We start from the raw sequence: 20,555 nt of genomic DNA on the forward strand, positions 1-20,555 counted from the left end.
ACTCTGCAAAGAGCTGCTAGCTTTTGGAATCACATTAGCCTACAGGGAAGAGAAAATGCATCACCTCTCAAGAGAGGCAAACACTTAGGGACTCTTCCTTAAGAAGAGGAGAAATTGTCCACGTCAGTTATCACAGGAAGTACTGCACCTCCCTCCCGGCCAACAGCCCCTGTGGAGTCAGGCCCAAACACACGGTGACACTGAAAAGCGCAACACTGTCAGTCTGCAAAGAAAAGAGCCCTGGGGTTCTGCCCCTGTAGTGGGGGAACAGGATGATCTGCCCTGGGGTCAACATCCTGGCACACTGAGCCAAGGTGAACTCACAAGCGTGGGCCAGCAAGGAGGGAAGTGGGGCGGGGTCGGGTGCTCTCAGCTAGAGAAGAAGCGGTCCCTCCAAGAGAGGGAGCCTTCCCTGCTCACACCTCACCCCTCCCAGGCCGCAGCATCTCTGCAGCAGGAAGCTGCAAGTTTGGCCTTTCTCTTCCCTCAGCAAGGCTTCAAGGCAGGAGTGGTGGAGCACACCTGTAATACCAGCACTTGGGATGCTGTGGCAGGAGGATCTTTTTGAGTTCGAGACCAGCCTGGGCTCCAAAGTGAGCTCAAGGCCAGCCTGAAGTGCATGGTGAAACCCTGTCTCAGAAAGGGAAAGAAAGAAAGATTGAAAGAAAGAAAGAAAGAAAGAAAGAAAGAAAGAAAGAAAGAAAGAAAAACTTCAAATCCCCCAAGAAAATGCAGCTTTTTCTTCGAAAGTCTTCTGAGTGCTTAACACAGCTTTGGACACCTGTGAGGTCGTGAGTCCGTGCAGAGGAGGGAACGGGTCTGCAGCGTGGCTCCAAATTAATTCACCAAGTAATCAGCCAAGTGGGATACAAAGTAAAGTAGCGTCAGCAGGGTGGGGTGGGCGGGGAAGAGACGCTCTGACCAATGGGGCGCCCTGTGCAAGGCCGGCCTGTGAGCCCCTGGGTGATCCTGGGAGTGGAACTTGTCAAAGAGACAGCCTCGCCCCATTGTACTTCCCTGTTTCAGCCTACTGTGTATGCCCTCGGCTCTGTTCTAATTAGTATAGCTTTAAATTATGTTTGATTCTTATTTTACTGGGATATTATTCTCTTTAATACCTTTTGCTCTGTGACCATGTACTTTGTGACCTAATATGATTACATAAAATTGTAATTATCAAGATGTCTTAATTGTGCAAATTAGTGGTGTGAAAGTTTTTTTAGTCATAAATGTTTTTAGTACATAATGGTTACATTACAAGTGTAGTTCAAACAGGCCTTGAACTCTCAGTATTCCTCGTGCCTCAGTTTCTCAAATGCTGGGATTATAGGTGTAAACCACCACACCTAGTTTTCCTTAAGATTTTGATTCTCTTCCTTCCTGGAACATGGAGGCAAGTCATTTCATGTTACTTTATTATGGGACATTTTCAGCCTAAGCTATTTATTTATTTATTTATCTGTCTTTTTGAGACAGGGTCTGGCTATTCAGTACAGGCTGGCCTTGAACCCACTTTGTAACCCTGGCTGGTCTTGAAATGGCAATGATCCTCCTACCTCGGCCTCCTGAATGCTGGGATTACAGGCGTTTACCACCACGCCCAGCTTCAGTCTAAGTTTTATTTTATTTTATTTTATTTCAATCTAAATTTTAAACTGATGAACACAACCTCTTTCTAATACCCTAAAGCACAGCATTAAATCCAGAAAGTATGCTGAATGAATCTTCATCAATTCTTTAAACCTGCTTGACATTTATGTTTGCTGAAGTATTAGTTTTTACCCTTTATGTTTTCCCACACATATCCCCCAGATTTCTGTGTATGTAAATTGTACAAATGAAGTGGTTATTTGGTGGGATAGCAGAGCTCCTCAAGGAACACAGCTTATCTCACAACTTTAAGGGGTAGAGAAGCAAATGCGGAGGCTGGCGGTGGAACCTGAATAAAATTGATGTAAGGGGAAAAACTCCCAACCTGAAAGACATCGGGATGAGTTCATGTCCTCTAAAATAAAAAAATGAATTTTAGGAACAACGGAGGTTAAGAGCAGGATATGTTTATTGAGGGAAAGAAAGTTTCTGTCACAGAGAGAGAGAGAAGGGGGCCCAAGTGGGTTGCCAAAGATCCTGCCTTTCTTAGGGATTTTATAGACCAAAACCAGGAAGTGAGGCAGGTCCAAGGTGGGGGAAAAATGGGAAATCACAAGGTGGGCATGAGGTGGGACAAAACTATGGTCAGCCAATAAGAATTGTTCAGGTAAAATTAATTAAATCAGGATCAAATGGGGAAGCGAGTCACATAGAAAACGGGCATGAATACAGAACAGGGGCTTTTCCTATAGAGGGTTGGGTCAGTAACTCTTCAAGGTGATGGCTAACTATTTAGAATATCAATCCCAACCAGGTGTGGTGGTACATGCCTGTAATCCCAGCACTCAGGGGCTGAGGCAAGAGGATTCCTGCAAGTTCGAGGCCAGTCTGGGCTATATAGTTAGTTCGAGGGCAGCCTGAACTACACAGCAAGATCTTGTATCAAAAAACCAAAAATAAATAAATAAATATATAAAACATTGTTTAGTTAATAGGTCTTCAGGATGGGGATACAGTCATGAACACATTACAAAGTGGTGTGTATCCTAAGGAGGTATTTTAAGGTTAAAATTTAGGTAAAAAGAAGTGGAACAGGAGGGAAAATCAGGTAAACACAGAAAAAAAAAATCTTGGGGGAACAGACCATTACAAGAGGGTACAGGGCAAATAATATTCATGTGGAAATGGTAGAATGAATAGTTGAAAGGTAGAGTAAGGCCAAATTCACGGGACACTGTGATCAGAGGTATGTATAAGCTCTACTGGATCGTGAAACATTATTTCTAGAAATATTCTATATGTAAAGGAAGCATAAAGGATGAGAAGCCATTACCACACCCTAGTAAGCACTGGCTAGGAAAACTTCAGCTGGAGAATACAGCAATTTAGAAAACGATCTGTACTCCCTAGAGATACACTACCATCTTAACTCCTATGGCAATTGGAAAATGACCCTGGCCACCTGGGGATGGAGCATTGGGACTATTTTCCCTATAATATTCCTGCTGAAAAGGCTGCCATATTGCTGGACCAATATCATCCCCCACTCATACTGTGAGCACACTGGGGTAGCCCAACTGGCCTGTACTGACATCACTGTCAATATCTGGTATGGGGTTAGTAATATCCCTTAGTTATTGCGGGCTGATCAGGTCCACAATCTCCTGAATGAGTGTATGGTGAAGGCTAAATACAAAGAGGCAAATGGAATGATTTCAGGGTCCCAGGAGCTCAAAGCCCTCTCCGTAATGGGTTACCCTGAATAAAGAACAGAGACCAGAATCCAAATTGGGATTTTAAGAGCCTTTATTAGCCAGGCTGGCAGCTGTCAGTCTGTTTTCCACGCAGGGAGATGCCAAGCAGCCCCAAACCGAAGAAAGTTTGATCTTTTAAGCTTGAAAACCACATCCTGGTTGGCAGGTGAAAAGATTGTTTTGCAAGGGCAGAAAAGCGGAACCTATCGGTTCCAGCAAGCAGATGTTGCAAAGTTCAGAATGTTCTTAGACGCCTACACTGTTTTCAAACTAACAATCAAGAACAGTTTCTCTTTCTTGGGTCAAACTGACATTTTTTTCCTCAGCTCAATAGCCGAGCAATTTTCATCTGTTTTATGTGTTCACCAATTATGTGTTCACTACACTCTCACATAATTCATAATTCTCTCAGGGCTCAGACCAAGACCTTCTCTGGGTGGCCCATATTTATTTGGTTATGAGAAGAAGGGAGGGGAGTACTCAAGAATGGTGGAACCACTCAAGGACTTCTCTAAACAGGGTATTAAGTTAATCCTCTCAAGAATGAGATGCCTGAGGCTATAATCTTCATCTAGTTGCGATATGACCCAGGTGTCCTTGGCTGTGACCTTGTCTTGTCCTTTGAGGCTTTCTGGCTTCATCCACCACTACAGGTTATAGCAGGGATTAATGACTCACAGAAGTTCACTTACTATGTGTCCGCCATTGCCAGACAAGGAGCCTAGGCCTTGGACAGATTCACAAGTGAACATGAAAAGCCAGTTGATTAATTTAAGTCCTGCTCAGGTCTGCTCCGTGGTGGTCTCCATCAATCTGGGATGGCTTCTCAGTGCTGCTGGCATCCGTTTTGGTAGATGTTGCACTCATCGGTGTTTCCTATACTCTGATCCTCCAAGCTGTGTTTAGACTTCCTTCCCAGGATGCTCGACATAAAGCTCCCAATACCTGCGGTTGTCACATTGGAGTTATTCTCCTTTTCTTCATACCATCGTTTTTCACTTTCCTTACCCATTGCTTTGGCAAAAATATTCCCCACCATGTCCACATCCTTCTGGGAAATCTCTGTTTTTGTTCCTCCCATGCTTAACCCCATTATCTATGGGGCAAAGACCAAGCAAATCAGGGACAGTATGGCTCCCACGCTGTATATTTCAGGGAAGTCTTTTTCTAGTGTGTGTGTGCCTTTTTGAAACAGGGTCTCGCCATGCACTTCAGGTTGGGCTTTAACTCACTTTGTAGCCCAGGCTGGCCTCAAACTTGCAGCAATCCTCCTGCCTCAGCCTCCCAAGTGCTGGGATTACAGGGGTGTGCCACCACACCCGGCTGGATTTTGAAATAAAATTTATCTGGACTCAAATCCTGGCTCCCTTACATTCTAACTTTTTATCACAGGGAGGCTTCCATCTTTTGGAAATTTAGCTTTAACTTATCGAGCCACTCACACCCACGCTCTAAATTAGTTTCTGTGAGGATAGTCCAGAATGATGTCGGCTCTCAGTGTTGGCTGTTACGCTAACTTGAACATTCCTTGTCTGAGGAGGATGTCTTAGGTTGGATGTACACGAGAGTTCCAATATTTCCTGAGGCTCCTGTGCCTTCTCTCTCTCTCTTTTTTTGGTCATTTTGAGACAGGATCTCTCTATGCATTTCAGGCTGGCCTTGAGCTCACTTTGTAGCCCAGGCTGGTCTTGAACTCCCAATGACCCTCCTGCCTCAGCCTCCTGAGGGCTGGGATTACAGGCATGCACCACCCCACCTGGCCTGTGCCTTTTCTTGTATCAGGACCATCATCATCCCTGATTATCATTATGATAAATTTTTATTTTATTTTATTTTGAGACAGGGTTTCACTGTATAGTTTAGGCTGCTTTTGAACTCACTCTGTAGCCCAGGCTGGCCTCGAATTTGCAGCAATCCTCCTGCCTCAGCCCCCCAGTGCTGGGATTATAGCGTGTGCCACCATACCTGGATGTTATGATAAATTTAAAAAAAAATCGAAGTGGATGCTAAATATTAAGTCTTTTTTTTAAACTAAACTGTTGAAAAATATTAAGGTTGAAATTGATTACATTTTATATGTAAGGAAACTTAACCATTATTATATATAAATAAAACATCCTTATTCATTTAGTAAATGGGCCAACTGTCACAGACACAGGCACTATGCATAAAGACAAATCTCCGGGCTGAACATATGAACAAAGAGCAAGTTAAAGGATCATATTGAAAATGGGGAAAATGTTGTACCACACAGATATTCAGACATTAAAAAGATGAAACAAGCAACTATTATCTGACTCTACTTTCTTTGCTTAAGCAACAATTTTTCCTAATTTGTATCAGCTGTATGGCCTAAAATTCTATATATTATGATGGCTTTCAAATTTGTATCTCCTGCTTAGTCTTTTTTTTTTTTAACCAGGAATCGAACTCAGGACCTCACACTTGCCAGGCAGGCGCTTTGCCAATGAGCTATAACCCAGGCCCCCAGCCTGCTTGGTCTTTTCCCTTGAGAATCACATTCATGCATTCAACTGTTTCTCAACATCTCTTGCTGTGTGTCTCACAGGCATCTGAAAATACACATTAGAAAGAATGGCATAGGCACTGCTACAGTGACAGATCATAAAAGTTCAGTGAATCAGCAACAGAGCTCATGAATCTTCTGTTTAAAGTACAGTGTGTATCAGCAGCATCTGATTTCCATTTAGCAGCTCAGGAACCCTTGATCCTTCCATCCTGTGATGTTTTCATACCAACGTGCATCTTCTCCAGAGTTGCCAATGCAGGGAAGGAGCCGAGGGTGAGTCACGCCATAATGAATTGCCTTCATCTTTGAAGTGACTCAGCACTTTTGCTCACAAGCGGCCTCATGGGCCCCAGCTAACCACAGGGGAAACTGAGGGACACAGGAAATGTCACAGATTTGTATCAAGTAATAATCGTCTCTGTCTCCATCCTCACTTTTGGTCACTTAACATTTCTTTGCTCCCTTTTCTCTGCACAAAGACCAAACTCAGGTCCCCTCCACAGGGAAACCTCGCCGTCTCATCTAGGCTCTCCGCCCAACACAGGCCCCTCAAGTGATGCACAGGAACCTTTTTCTCACTGTGGCTGGGGCTTTTCTTTATCTGAAAACCTATAATGTATTTATATATTTTTGTCTTTTTGAGACAAGGTCTCGCTATGCAATTCAGGCTGGCCTTGAGCTCACTCTGTAGCCCAGGCTGTTCTTGAACTCGCAGTGATCCTCCTGCTTCAGCCTCCTGAGCGTTTGGATTACAGGCATGCACCACCATGTCCGGCTTTTATTTTGATCTTTTTAAAATAGGGTTTCACTGTGCAGTACAGGCTGAACTTGAACTCTCTTTGTAGCCTAGGCCGGCATCAAACTCACAGTGATCCTCCTGCCTCAGCCTCCTTAACAACTTTTTGCAAGGGTGAAAAATATAAAACACCCAACAGTCCTACTTCATAAGAATTTCAGAATCCCCCTGGGCAGACATGTGGAAGCACTATTGTTTGAATGTGCTATCGGAAACTAACGTTAAAATTTAATTGCCATTGTGATGGTAGGAAGAGATGGCAGCAATGAGGGGTGACTGGATCATAGGAGCAGCGCCCTTAGAATCATCTACAACCCTTACTGTGGACGGGGCTGTTTATGGTGAGTTATTTATTTATTTATTTTGGTACCAGGAATCGAACTCAGGACCTTGCATTTGACAGGCAGGTGCTTGTGCCACTGAACTATATCCCCAGCCTTGGTGAGTTAGTTATAAAGGGGGAACTTCAGCAACCCTTCCAACTTTCTCTGCTTCGTGTACTCTGTCCATGTGATGGCTTCCACCACCACATTATGGTACAGCAAGAAGACACTCACCAGACGTGGGCTCTCAGTTTTGGACCTCCAGCCTCCAGAATTGTGAGCCAAATAAACTTTGTTTTTGCAGGCAGAGTTTCACTGTGTAGTGCAGGCTGACCTTGAATTCACTATGCAGCCCAGGCTGGCCTCAGACTAGCATCCATCCTCCTGTTTCAGCCTCCCGAGTGCTGGGAGCATAAGCATGTACCACCACGCCCAGCACAAACTTCTAGTATTTATAATTTACTCTGTCTGTGATATTGACCTCCACAAGAGGTCATTCCTCTTTGACCTCCACAAGAGCTAACCTTCCTATACTTCTCTTCTTTGCCCAGATTATGATTAAAATGAGAAGTGGAAACTAAAAAATACCTGTCTCAGTCTACTTCCCGGTGCTGAAAGGCTGGGGGCTAAGATTAACTCTTGAAGAAGCAGAAGCTTTCTCAGCTTTTGATTATTGGCTTCTTTAGAGCTCGTGGTTTCTTTGGTGGTGTCTGTTTATTATGGGCTTCTCATCTATTTGATTCCACTTTGAGTTAGAAACAAAGTCAGTCTCAGAGCTGTTTGCTCTGGCTAGTGTGTTCCTCATGCCTGCGGGAGCTCGCTTAGCAGACCATCCTGTCCTTTCTCTTTCTTTTGACCCAAATTCCCACACAGATGTTCTCCTTCTGCACCTTTGTTCTCATGCCCCTGAGTTACAAATAAAAGGCCAAGAGTTTTGCAGATGGTCGCTGTTTTTCTGAGACTTTCTCACGCTGGTGAGTCTCGGTGAAGCAGTCTCTCTGGGTGTCTTGCAGTTTAAACTGAACTTCAATTCCCAAGTAATTTTTCATCCTCTTCGCCACCACGGTCACACACAACATGCGTGGGAAAGTGTAGAGAACTCAGGCACCAATCGCGTTCCTGTTAGGGGTGCACTCAGCACCGGGCTGCTTGCGGTCAGTTCGGTCGTGACGCAGGAACACATTCCACAGGACAGAGCAGTCCCTGATAAGCCAGCGGCCACTTCTTTTCATGCTCTTGCCTCTAGATGGGGCCACACGACTAGTTACAGCAGAAGAAACACAGGCAGAAGGAATGTGTGTGTGTCGCTTCCATCCTGAAGTAGTTCAATATCCAGTGTGACGCATACTGGAGACAGCGGCATTTAAAATGAAAGGATTTTAGAACTCTTATGTCCCTGCTGGGAGGGAGCCATCAGAAAAATCATTCAACCAACAATAGCCTTTGTTCTTTTCTGTGTGAGTAACATAGTGTTTTATTGTATCAAACAACTGAAAACTTGAAGTTGTTTTCTTACTTACACAGACACTGAATTTTTCTCATTCTCAGAATCTTTCCATAAGAAGCATTCAATAATACAGTTCAATAAGGATCAAAAGAGATTTATTTGGGGTGACCTTTAAGCTGCTAAGACAATAATGCTATTCATATGTCATCTTTCAGCTGGGCACTCCCCTACCCAGCCTTTTTTTTTGTTTGTTTGTTTTTTGAGATAGGGTCTCGCTATGCAGTTCAGGCTGGCCTTGAGCTCACATTGTAGCCCAGGTTGGTCTTGAACTCACAAGATCCTCCTGCCTCAGCCTCCGAGTGCTGGGATTACAGGCGTGCACCACCACGCCCGTCTCCCCCGACCCATTCCTTAGAGACTTACATTGCAGATACTGATGCATACAACAGCCTGTCCTGGATTAGAGTGCAGCTTCTCTCTGTTACAGTGATCTCTGAACACAGCTCTCATGTTCACCGATCCTAGGGTGAGGGCAGATTACTTGCAGCTCTGCCAAGTTTGGAGCTCCCTACACTGCTCAGTACTAAACCACTCAGTCCTGATGACCTTGTGGTTTCTCTTATTGCTCCACTCCAGATTCTGTCTCCCAGGGATCTGATCCTCAGGGGTGGATTTGTCCCTAAGTTTCCTGAAAGCTTCCCTCAGTTCATGATCCACAGTGTTTTTTACGCATTGCAAAGATACTGCTCACTTGCATATTCTCTGTTCTCTGAATATCTCACTCACACAGCATTTGTTACATAGCTGTGAGTTGCAGAATTCTGCACTCCACATTTTTTGTCTATAGAGATAAAAACAAATAAAAAATTATGTAGCACCACTTGAATTTTTTTTTTTTTTTTTTTTTTTTTGTCTTTTTGAGACAGGGTCTCCCTGTGTAGTTCAGGCTGGCCTTGAGCTCACTTTGTAGCCCAGGCTGGTCTCAAACTCCCAATGATCCTCCTGCCTCAGCCTCCCAAGTGCTGGGATTACAGGAGTAAACCACCACCACATCCAGCGTTTTGAAATATTTTTTCCCAAACTTTGGATTATGGGTAGTACATTCAAAACACATTCTTTACCATTTGCTTTTCTTAATATCCTAGTCATATCAGGAAATAATAACTGCCCATTGAACAAATGAGGAACAAAATAGATTAGATAAATTGCAAAGGACACTACTTGTTTTCCCTTTGGGGTTGCAGTTGACCAAAGCAGAACACAGCCTAGTTCAAAGCAGAATTAGAACATACTGACTTATGGGATAGAACTCCACATTTTTTGTCTACAGTTTCACTAAAGAGATAAAAACAAATAAAAAATTATGTAGCACCACTTGAATTTTTTTTTTTTTTTTGTCTTTTTGAGATAGGGACTCACCATGCAGTTCAGGCTTGTCTTGAACTCACTTTAGCTCAGGCTGGTCTCAAACTCACAATGATCCTCCTGCCTCAGCCTCCCAAGTGCTGGGATTACAGGCATGAGCCACGGTGCCTCGTTTACATTTTAATTTTAAAGCTGTTTCAAATGTTTAGACTGCTAGATTCATTTTTTTTAAATATCAGAATGTCACAAATCAAACTAAGATAGACATTAAGGTTATGTGCATGTGTACCATTTATGTAATTCTGTACAGCTCACTGTCAGCTTGAGCAATTTTCTGTGTTAAATAAAATCTCTTCCAGATCATTATTTTGCACTAACCTCTGCATTAATTCCTAGCAGATGGAAGAAACCAAAATGGAGTCACTTGTACTGAGTACCATGCAATCAAACTGAACTTTGCAATGGGCCAGTGTTTTACAAAAAAATAAATTACATTCAACTTGAGTCAGTGTAGCAAGAAAATCCCTTCTGTTTAACTGTTGAGGAAAGGAACTTTGAAACAGTGATGATTTTGTGGGTTTGGTTTTTTTTTGTTTTTTTTTTTTTGTCTTTTTGAGACAGGGTCTCACTATGCAGTTCAGGCTGGCCTTGACCTCACTTTGTAGCTCAGGCTGGTTTTGAACTTGCAATAATTCTCCTGCCTCAGCCTCCTAAGTGCTGGGATTACAGGTGTGTGCCACCACGCCTGGCTTTTTTTTCTTTTTGAGACAGTCTCGCTATGCAGTTCAGGCTGGACTTGAGCTCACTTTGCAGACAAGGCTGGTCTCAAACCCTCAAAAATCCTCCTGCCTCAGCCTCTCGAGTGCTGGGATTATGGGAGTATGCTACCACGCTTGGCATACTGTAATTATTTGTCTTGTTTTTATGATTAAGGGAGGTACATTACTAGTTCTTAGAATTTGTCAGTGTTCAGTTTGCATTGGATATTATAACTGATGCTGATTTTATTACTATAGTCAAGGTGACATAGCTGTGTTATTAATTCATTTTCTTGGGATGTGAGTAATTGGATTGTCTTGGGGTCATTCACAATACTGTGGTTCATTCTTATAGAACTGGATACTCTGCCAAATATACTTCTCAGATAAAGAAATACAAATGACCAATAAATACATGAAAAAATGTTCAACATCACTGCCCATTTGAAAAATGCTGATTAAAAAAACCTGGATATTCCATTTTACTCCAGAAAGAGTGACTACCATCAAGAAATCAACCAATAACAAATGCTGGTGAGTCTGCAGGGAGAAAGAAATCCACCTTCATTGTGGGTGGAAATATAAACTGAACAACTACTATGGAAATTAGTATGAAGAGACCTGAAAAAAATTAAAAATTCAAATTCCATGTAACCTAGCTATTTCCCTTCTGGGTATCTTCCCAAAAGAGTTAAAGACAACATACCATGGTGATGCATGTATTCCACACTTAGAGCAGCACAATTCACTTAATACCTAAGTCTTGGAAACAGCCGATATGTCCATCAGCAGATCAGTGGATAAAGAAAATGTGGTATTGTACTATTCTGCTGTAAAGAAGGATAAACTTGAATCATTTGAGGGAAAATGGGTGCACCTGGAGACCATAATGTTAAGTGAAGTAATACAGATACACAAGCTTAAGTATTATATGCTTTCTCTTACATGAAAAAATTATTTATATATATAGTATATGTGCTATGTATAATATATATAATATACACATAAAATGCAGATAATAGGGGAAAAGAAAGAAAAAATTATTTTAGTACAGCACAATGTACCTAAAAGAGTATCTTGACTTAGTATAATTGTCCTTACTCTGGTTTCTCTTCAGATCATATAAATCTTTCACCTTTTACTATAATTGTCCTATATGTTATAAATATATAAACATACATATATGATAATTAACTCTATAAGTTATCATAAATAAGTGAATTTGATGCTGGAAAAATAAAAGGGGGATAGAGAGAAGGAGAAAAAGAGAATTTTTTTTTTTGGTTTTTGGTTTTTCTCCAGTACCGGGAATCAAACTCATGACCTTGCACTTGCCAGGCAGGCGCTATGCCGCTGATCCAAATCCCCAGCCCCAAGAAAAAGAGAATTGAAATTTGTTGTGCATATGTACCAATCCCTTATAATTCCCTTACAATGAATGTAATCATTATGTACTGCAAACATGTATTAATAAAAGTCAAAAATATAAAAAAATACAAAAGTAAGTATGACATTTGAAAATTAAACTGGAAGTGGTGCTGCACACCTATAATTCCAGCACTCGGGAGGCTGAGGCAGGAGGATTGTTGTAAGTTCGAGACCCATCTCAAAAAAGACAAAAAAAAAAAAAAAAGAAATTTAAAAATTAAAAAAAAAATGAAAAAGTGAAACACAATCGACACTGCCAAAATAAAAAAGATTAGTTCACAGTTCCACCAATAGTGTAGCTGGGTTCCTTTTTCACCATTGTCACACCAGCATTTGTTATTGTTTGATTTCTTAATGACTGATATTCTTTTGGAGAAAGATGGAATTTTAGTGTTGTTTTAATTTGTATTTCTCTAGTAGCCAGAGATGTTGAACACTTTTTCATGCATGTATTGACCACTGTACTTCCTCCTTTGTGAAGTGTCTGTTCATTGCTCTTGCCCATTTCTTGAGTAGACCTTTAATTTTAGGTGGTCTAATTTTTTGGAATTCTTTTTGTTGTTGTTGTTTTTATCTTTTTGAGACAAGGTCTCATTATGCAGTTCAGGCCGGCCTTGCGTTCACTTTGTAGCCTAGGCTGGCCTCAAACTCGCAACAATCCTCCTGCCTCAACCTCTCGGGTCCTGAGATTACAGGCGTGTGCCACCATACCTGGCCTGGAATTTTTTTATATATTCTAGATATTAGTCCTTTGTTGAAGAGTAGGTGACAAATTTTTTTTTCCTATTCTGTAGGTTGTCTCTTCACTCCAGTAAGTGATTCTTTGCTGTACAGCAGCTTTTTAATGTGATATAATCCAACTATCATGGAAATCAGTTTACAGATTTCTCAAAAATCTAAAACTAGAAATACTATAGGCACCAGTTACCCCTCTTCTAGGTATCTTTCCCAAAGAGCTTAAGATATCAGACTACAGCAGTACATGCATACCAGCGTTCATAACAGCACAACTCATGATAGCTAAACCCTGGAAGCAGCCTGTGTACCCATCAACAATTGATTGGATAAAGAAAATATGATATATTATGATATATATACATATAACATATAGTATAGAATATTAACATATATTAACATTGCACATAATGTACTAGCAATGTATACATTAATATATTATATACATATAACATACATGCATATATTATAAACATATAATATATTATACATATATATTACTGCCAACATCATATTAAACACTACTGCCAACAGCATATTGAATGCAGTAGGTTGGAATTGAGGTAAAATTAATCAATACACCTTAAGTCCTTAAGTTACTAGGATTATGCTAGGTTATTCACTAAGTGCAAATGCATTCACTAAATGCAAAGCCTTCTTAAAAGTGGAGGAAGAAAGTGGACAGGAAAATGTGACTATGCCAAGAAGAAAGAGCACTGCAAGCCTTGAAGACCAGAAGAGGCTTCTGCTGGCTGGGTTTGCACCTTCTCAACACAGTGCGTTTCGCCCTGATGGGTGACGGTGTACTTCTGGGCAGCAGACCTGTAAGATAATGCATTTTTGTTCTTTTAAGCCATGTAGTTTATGGTGATTGTTTTAGTATATTGGCTACTGGATACCAGTATATTCTGTGTTCAAAAATGTGTTGATACTTGTAAATTCATTGGGATATTTTAATCTATTATATTTTTTTCTCCTTTTGTGGCTAGTCTTTGTTTTTTTGTTTTTTTTTTTGGTTTTTCTCCTTTACCGGGAACCGAACTCATGACCTTGCGCTTGCCAGGCAGGCGCTTTGCCGCTGAGCTAAATCCCCAGCCCCCTGTGGCTAGTCTTTGTAATATTCCTTTCTTTGAAAAAATGTATTATTGGGAAAATTAAAAGAAACTATATGAATGAGTAAATACATTTATAATATTTATAGTACACATGTTCTGTATCATTAACATATCATGTTTGTGTATTTGTACATTGACAAACTGATAGACTTTCATGCCAATGCAAAGTGCTAAGAATGGGTAACCAAAAAATTGAGAACAAAGTTGAAGGATTCACACTCCAATATCGAAAATGTAGATAATTTTAACTATATTTGTGCAATATTGGTGCAAGTTTATACAAATAAACTGATGAAAATATGGAAACTACAGGAATACTCTTAGGCTTCTGTGAATTTTGCCTCAATTGACTCTGTCTGAATGTGTCTAGGGCTGGTTCTCCCAGGGATCCAATATCCACAGGCCATTAAACGTTCAGGTACCTTCCATCTCAAGAGAAACGACTTACTCCGATTGGTGCCAGGCCTCTGTAGGAAGTGGGAATATAGGGGCCCCCATCTGACCCGAGTAATGTCTTGGGAATAAAAAGGAATACATAAGTGTTTTCATTTAGTTCTTGCAAGAGTCTTTCCCATTCTAAAATTATACTCCCTTCTAAATGGACTCTTTCCAGCACTCTTGGTAACCAGGAGACACAAGACAGAGCTGGTGAGTTTAAAACGGCAGCCATTTAATGACAATACCTTTACCAGCTCTGCATTTTCATCAAGCAAAATTACAGTCTGCAGTTTGGTAGCATCCAACTATGGCCTGTGCCCTGCAGGTCACGGCCTTGGGAAACAGGGATCTTCTTAACACCAGTGATTCTATGATAAGCAGAACCAGGAGACTCTGCATTTCTTGTGGAGAGCAGCTAATGTAATCAGAGATGCAGCCAGGAATTCAGAAGGAAAGAGCTCTTTGGAAAAAGAAGTGAAATCAGAATAGATTTGATTATAGCGACTGACCTTAGCTGGGATGTTTTCTTTTGACTTACCCCTATAGTTGTAAGGAGTTGTGATATATTCCCCCAACCCCACACCCCTTAAATGACCCTTGGGACTGAGGAAATGGTGTCTGTTGTGGGGCAGTGAATCCGTGCCGAGAAGATGAACTGCAGTGCAGCCTAAATGACAGTCTACCCACTCTTCTGGCTACGGGAGATCACGTGGCCATCATTTTAGGGGGTATCTTATGGATCCCTTGTTGCTATACATTATCCATATGAGCTCAGCACCTGTAGGAGTTCAATCAGCCTCAGCCAGGAGATAGAACTGAGACTGCTCACACAGGGGCTGCCTTTGGGTATGGAACTAGTTACATGTCTCATAGGTAGATGTAATGTGTTCATTTTGCTAAATTAAAGATTCTTTCAAGGACAAACCTAAGAGAGAGAAAGAAGCTCACTTATGTACAGCTTTGGTGGGGATCCTGAGGAGATGTTGTCAAATCCTTCGAGGATCCACTCGCTCTTCTTGTGCACAAGTGTACTGATCCCTGTCAAACACCCTAATACAGGTTTGTCATGCCGTGTTTGCAAAATACACTCTCTTTCCTTACAAGCTTTGCGAATGACTTTATAAGTCTATGGGGAGGAGTAAGAGCCAAACCGCTCCAAAAGTGGGCTCCCAGTGGCTCTCCCTCTGTGAGGCTTCTCCGGTGCTCTGCCTGCTTCCTGGTGTCAGTGTTCCTGCCTTTGCTTCCCTTTTCGCAGTAATCCATAAACCAGATCACAGAACTGGAGTTAATGTTCAAAGAGTATTTTCTATGCAAAAGCCTCTTCCAAAGGCAAGCTCTGCCTAATACAAACTTTAGATTCTCACATGGGGTCCAAGCACCGGCAGACCAGAAAGGAAACCTTGGGGACAAAAAACTATTTCATCTCTAAGAAGGGACAGTTTTCTCTGTTCAACTTTCCTTAGGACAAAAGACACTGTTTTCTCGTAAGTAGGCATCATCGGAAGCAGTGATAGGTTTGTCTCTCCTACTGACGATAGGGCGTAAGGATTATCCAGGTTTAGAAGGTTGCTTCTGAAGTCTGAAACAACCCTTTAAAAAAAATGAAATAACCCTTTGAGCTCACTGTTCCCTGCTTAAGTCTGAGTGATGCCGTTCACTGGTCCCTGTGTGTTTTCTCACATAGCTCTCTTGTATGCACATCGTGTCAGCATCTGTCCTAATTCAAACCATTTTCCATCCACTGTGAAATGAAGTGTCCCACATCACTCCCAGTACTAGAATCTGCCCTTTCTATTTCCCTCTCCTTTCTTTATGTTTTCTCCATAGTCTTTATGCTATCAAATGCGCTGTCTGAAACATAACAGGGCCTGCACAAAAGCGGGAGTCTCCTTTCTTCATCCATTATAATATTTTCAGTATTTTTATTATTCTCTCTTCCTCTCTGGCTTCTCCCCACTCCCTTCCCTAATTTGATTTTTTTCTCCTGTTAGACCTGTGTCTATTCTCAATAATCTGCATGTATACAGAATGTTATTTACATTTAATCATATAAGATCTCTTTTTTTTTTCTTTTTGTACCTGGAATCAAACTCAGGACCTTGCGCTTGCCAGGCAGGCACTTGTGCTGCTGTGCTATATCCCTGGCCCTCATATAAGATTTCTGATCTACAAAAAGAACAATTTCATGTGACTTAATAGTAAATATACGAAGAAATCAAGTAGCACCAATGGCAAAAGGAAGGGGTAGTAATCAGTCGGTTCCATAGGTAGCAGGTCAATAAAGGCACAGAAAGAAAGTTCTGATGCAAGAATCTTGAGTGTGACAATTGTGGCCCCCAACAATTTTCGGCAGCAGGGTGGGAAATGTAGCTTTTCTTGCTCATCATCATGACAAGTGATTTTTCCTCAGGGCTCAAGACCCAGTGGATCCCATGCTGCAGAGACCATGTATAACTCGAGCTGTTACAACCCCAGTTCCTTCATCCTGATTGGAATACCCGGCCTGGAAAAGTTCCACATCTGGATTGGGATTCCCTTCTGTGTCACCTATATTGTGGCAACGGAGGGCAACTGCGTCCTCCTCTACCTCATCGCAGTTGAGCAGAGCCTCCACGAGCCCATGTTTTTCTTTCTCTCTCTGCTGGCCAGCACAGATCTCATCCTATCCACTATCACAGTGCCCAAATTACTCAGCAACCTCTGGTTTGGCTCCCAAGAAATAACCTTCTCCGGTTGCCTGGCTCAGATGTTTTTCCTGCACTTCAGCTTTGTGGTAGACTCCGCTATCCTGTTGGCAATGGCGTTTGATCGCTATGTGGCCATCTGTCTCCCCCTAAGATACAGCAGCATTCTGACTCCACGGGTGATCGTCAAGCTGATGGTGAGCATCGTCACGAGGAGCTTCTGGGTCATCCTACCGGATGTCTTCCTGCTGAAACGCTTACCATTCTGCGGCACACGCATCATCCCACACACATACTGTGAGCATATAGGGGTAGCCCGACTTTCCTCGGCTGACATCTCCGTGAACATCTGGTATGGATTTTGCATGCCCCTCATGACTGTCATCTCAGATGTCATCCTCATCGCTGTTTCCTATATCTTCATCCTCCGCGCTGTCTTTCGGCTCTCCTCCCAGGGCGCCCGCCAAAAGGCCCTGAGCACCTGCGGCTCCCACGTCTGTGTCATCCTCATGTTTTACACGCCCGCCTTCTTCTCCATCCTCGCGCATCGCTTTGGGCACGGCGTCCCCAGAAATGTTCTCATCCTGTTTGCGAACTGCTACGTCGCCATCCCACCCGCTCTGAACCCTATTGTTTATGGGGTGAAGACCAAGCAGATCCAAGACAAATTTATTCTTCTCTTCACTTTGAGGAAGACACGATGAGTGGAGCCTGAGGGAGAAAGTGAGATGAAATTGATTTTGTGAAATTTTATATTATATAAGAAGATACAATGATAAATCTGTAAAATCTATATACACAAAACATAAACATTCTAACCACGTACCAAGGATAGGCAAGAGAGAAAGAGCGGAGAGAAAATTCCTATATGTTTGTGGAAAACAAGGGTTTTCTTTAGGTGGTTATCTCACCCTTTATGTGAAAAGGTATGATGAATTGAGAAGAGCACCAGCATTAAGGTTTCCATTATTCATCTTGCTAAATTGGAGCATATTTTAAGGATAGGTATTTACTGATGTGCAACTCACACTTCTGATTTTTTACAGCTCCTAAATTAAAGGCACTGCCCCTCCTGCCCCTTGTCAATGGTTATCTCTTTACTATAATTATCAGACTGAGAGCTTAATGTTCCTTCAGTCCAGATTCCAGACATTGTTATTTTCTCCTCTGATGTCTTTTATTTTCACTTGCTGTACTGTTTTCCTTTCCTCACTTCGAATTTCATGGAGTTATTTTTGTAACTTTTTTTCAATTGCATACTGTAGAGAAAATATAATTTTTTTACAACCTTGTGAACGTGTTGTAGGGACATTAATATAATTAATTAAGAACATTTTGTGGGAGTAATGTTAATTTGGTTTAAAAGTGAAGAGACAGAGATCTACAAAATTATAGAAAGATAACTAATAGACACAGGTTCTAAACTCAGTTCTGGATGATTTTGAACTCTGAATGCATTAAACACATACTTCCTGGGAATCTACTCACACAAATGTCTCATAAATTTCTTGAAATGAATTTCTTCTTAACGGACATGGAAAGTCACTAACCTTTCTTGTAAAAATTTTTCTTTGTAACTGGATGTGGTGGTATAGACCTATAATTCCAGCACTCAGAGAGGCTGAGGCAGGAGGACTGCAATCAGGAGGATTGCAGTTGCCAGTATGGGCCATTCTGTGAGATCCTGTCTCAAAGTAAAAAATAAATAGGGCTAGGAGTTAGATCACTAGTAGACTGTCCCTGGGTTCAATCCCAGGTGGTCCCTCCTATCTCACAAAATTCTCTTTCTAAATCAGGCGTGGTGGTGCACTCCTGTAATCCCAGCACTCTGGAGGCTGAGGCAGGAGGATTGTTGCAAATTTGAGACCAGCCTGGGCTACAAAGTGAGCTCAAGGCCAGCCTGAACTGTACAGTGAGACCCTGATTCCAAATGACAAAAAAAAAGTTCTCTTTCTTTTATATCTTCCTTTGAGCTAAATAACACCGCAAAAAATATGAATGTCAAGGCTGAAACCTGTGGGTTGTATTTTATTTTTCCTTCACAACCCATTAACACAATTAACTCAGTGTTTGAATTGAATATTTGAGTTTGAGGTGCTTTTATGTCTTTCTGGTAGCTCTATGCATCACATTCTCACCTGTGCTACAGCACTGAACTTCATTAGTCCCCAGTCTACCATCTTTCTCTGAGATATTTCAAAGTGTGCTTTTTGAAGGATTTGTTACCTTGTCCCTTCCAATTTATTCTCACAGTGAGGACTTTTTTTTGTGTATGTTTTTGAGGCAGGGTCTCACTATGCAGTTCAGGCTGGCCTTGAGCTCACTTTGTAGCCCAGGCTGGACTCTAACTCGCAACGATCCTCCGGCCTCAGCCTCCTGAGTGCTGGGATTATAAGTGTGCCACTACGACCTAGTGAGGATTTTACAGTTTACAAACAACTGTGTCACTTTGCCTCTTGAAACTCTTCAGTGATTCCATTGCCCTCAGGATTATGCATACTGTCCTCTCAGATCATTGAAAGAATAAATAAAAAGCAATGTTTCTTGAAACTCCAAATCTCACACGTTGCTTATATCATTAAATTCATGTATTTGCTTATCTATACTTTACCTGTACTTCCCTGACTCTTTGAAGTAACTGAAGTAGAAGGTTTTCTTTTCATTGTCACACCCAACATTTATGTTATTTTACATAAAATAAGACTTGACATAGATGTAGCGTGTGCTGAACAGAGCTGGGTGGGAACCGTCGGCAGTCCTCTTTGGCAAATGTCCCAGCATAACAATATCTTTTGCTTAAAAAGCTCCCCTGGAAATAAAGTCATACAGGTGGGGAATAAAGCTCAGTGGCACAAGTGCCTGCCTAGCAAGCGCAAGGTCCTGAGTTTGATTCCTGGTACCCACCCCCCAAAAAGAATTGAAGTCATACATTCAATCATGAAGATCACATGAGAACTTTGATACTACACTTGATCTTAGCCAAAAGGCCAAGAAGCAATTAAAACATCTTTGTGTAAGGAAGTAAAAGATTGAACTTGGCATTCCAATGTAGATTCTATGTGTGTTCGTGTGCTTGTGTGTGACATTTTCCTTGTTGTCTGCAGCACTGCTCATAGCAGCTCAGAAGAAACTCACACAGCAGCTGCTTTCTCTATGCTACTCTTAAAAACTGTCATATTTATTTGTTTTTATTTATTTATTTTATTTATTTGTATTTACCTACCTAACACTTATTTCATGTGCTCTTTGAAGGCTAAAACTTATCTTTTTCATCTTCTTTTACTCTGCCCAGTGAAAATACCTGGCATGCAATGTATCCTTAATAAACACACCATGCATATTTATACTTCACCAGAAATCTCTTCCACCAAGGCATTACCCTCAAGCTCTCTTTTCCGCCTTCACTAGCCAGTTAAGATTCCACTGCACATCATTTCACCCACATCTTGTTTATGTCCTAAACTCTCCTTTCTTTCTTACACACTCAATTAAAAGATATATTTCTGGAATCTTACGTAATTCACTCAGTGCCCTTGAGAATGGGTAAAAATGACTCCATTAGGCAGGTGGATACAATTTTTTTTTTTTTTTT

The 20,555-nt window shown here is 41.5% G+C and overlaps 1 protein-coding gene and 1 pseudogene across 1 annotated transcript; both read left to right on the top strand.

Annotated features, from left to right (window-relative positions):
- The first annotated feature begins 1,387 nt into the window (after positions 1-1,387).
- On the top strand, positions 1,388-4,534 carry LOC106147997 (annotated as a pseudogene).
- Positions 4,535-15,280: 10,746 nt separating this feature from the next.
- On the top strand, positions 15,281-17,667 carry LOC102010049 (olfactory receptor 52H1-like). Its single transcript, XM_005380100.2, has 2 exons — positions 15,281-15,338; positions 16,690-17,667. The coding sequence occupies exon 2, from the start codon at positions 16,726-16,728 to the stop codon at positions 17,665-17,667; it is 942 nt and encodes a 313-aa protein (XP_005380157.1). The 5' UTR covers positions 15,281-15,338; positions 16,690-16,725.
- The last annotated feature ends 2,888 nt before the right edge of the window (positions 17,668-20,555 follow it).

This window comes from Chinchilla lanigera, unplaced genomic scaffold (genome assembly GCF_000276665.1).
Source record: "Chinchilla lanigera isolate Chin_1 unplaced genomic scaffold, ChiLan1.0 scaffold00013, whole genome shotgun sequence".
In the NCBI taxonomy this organism is placed as follows: domain Eukaryota; kingdom Metazoa; phylum Chordata; class Mammalia; order Rodentia; family Chinchillidae; genus Chinchilla; species Chinchilla lanigera.

What these genes read in the sequence shown, in the direction of transcription:
- LOC102010049 (XM_005380100.2), top strand. Translation starts at nt 16,726, where the DNA reads ATGTATAACTCGAGCTGTTACAACCCCAGTTCCTTCATCCTGATTGGA.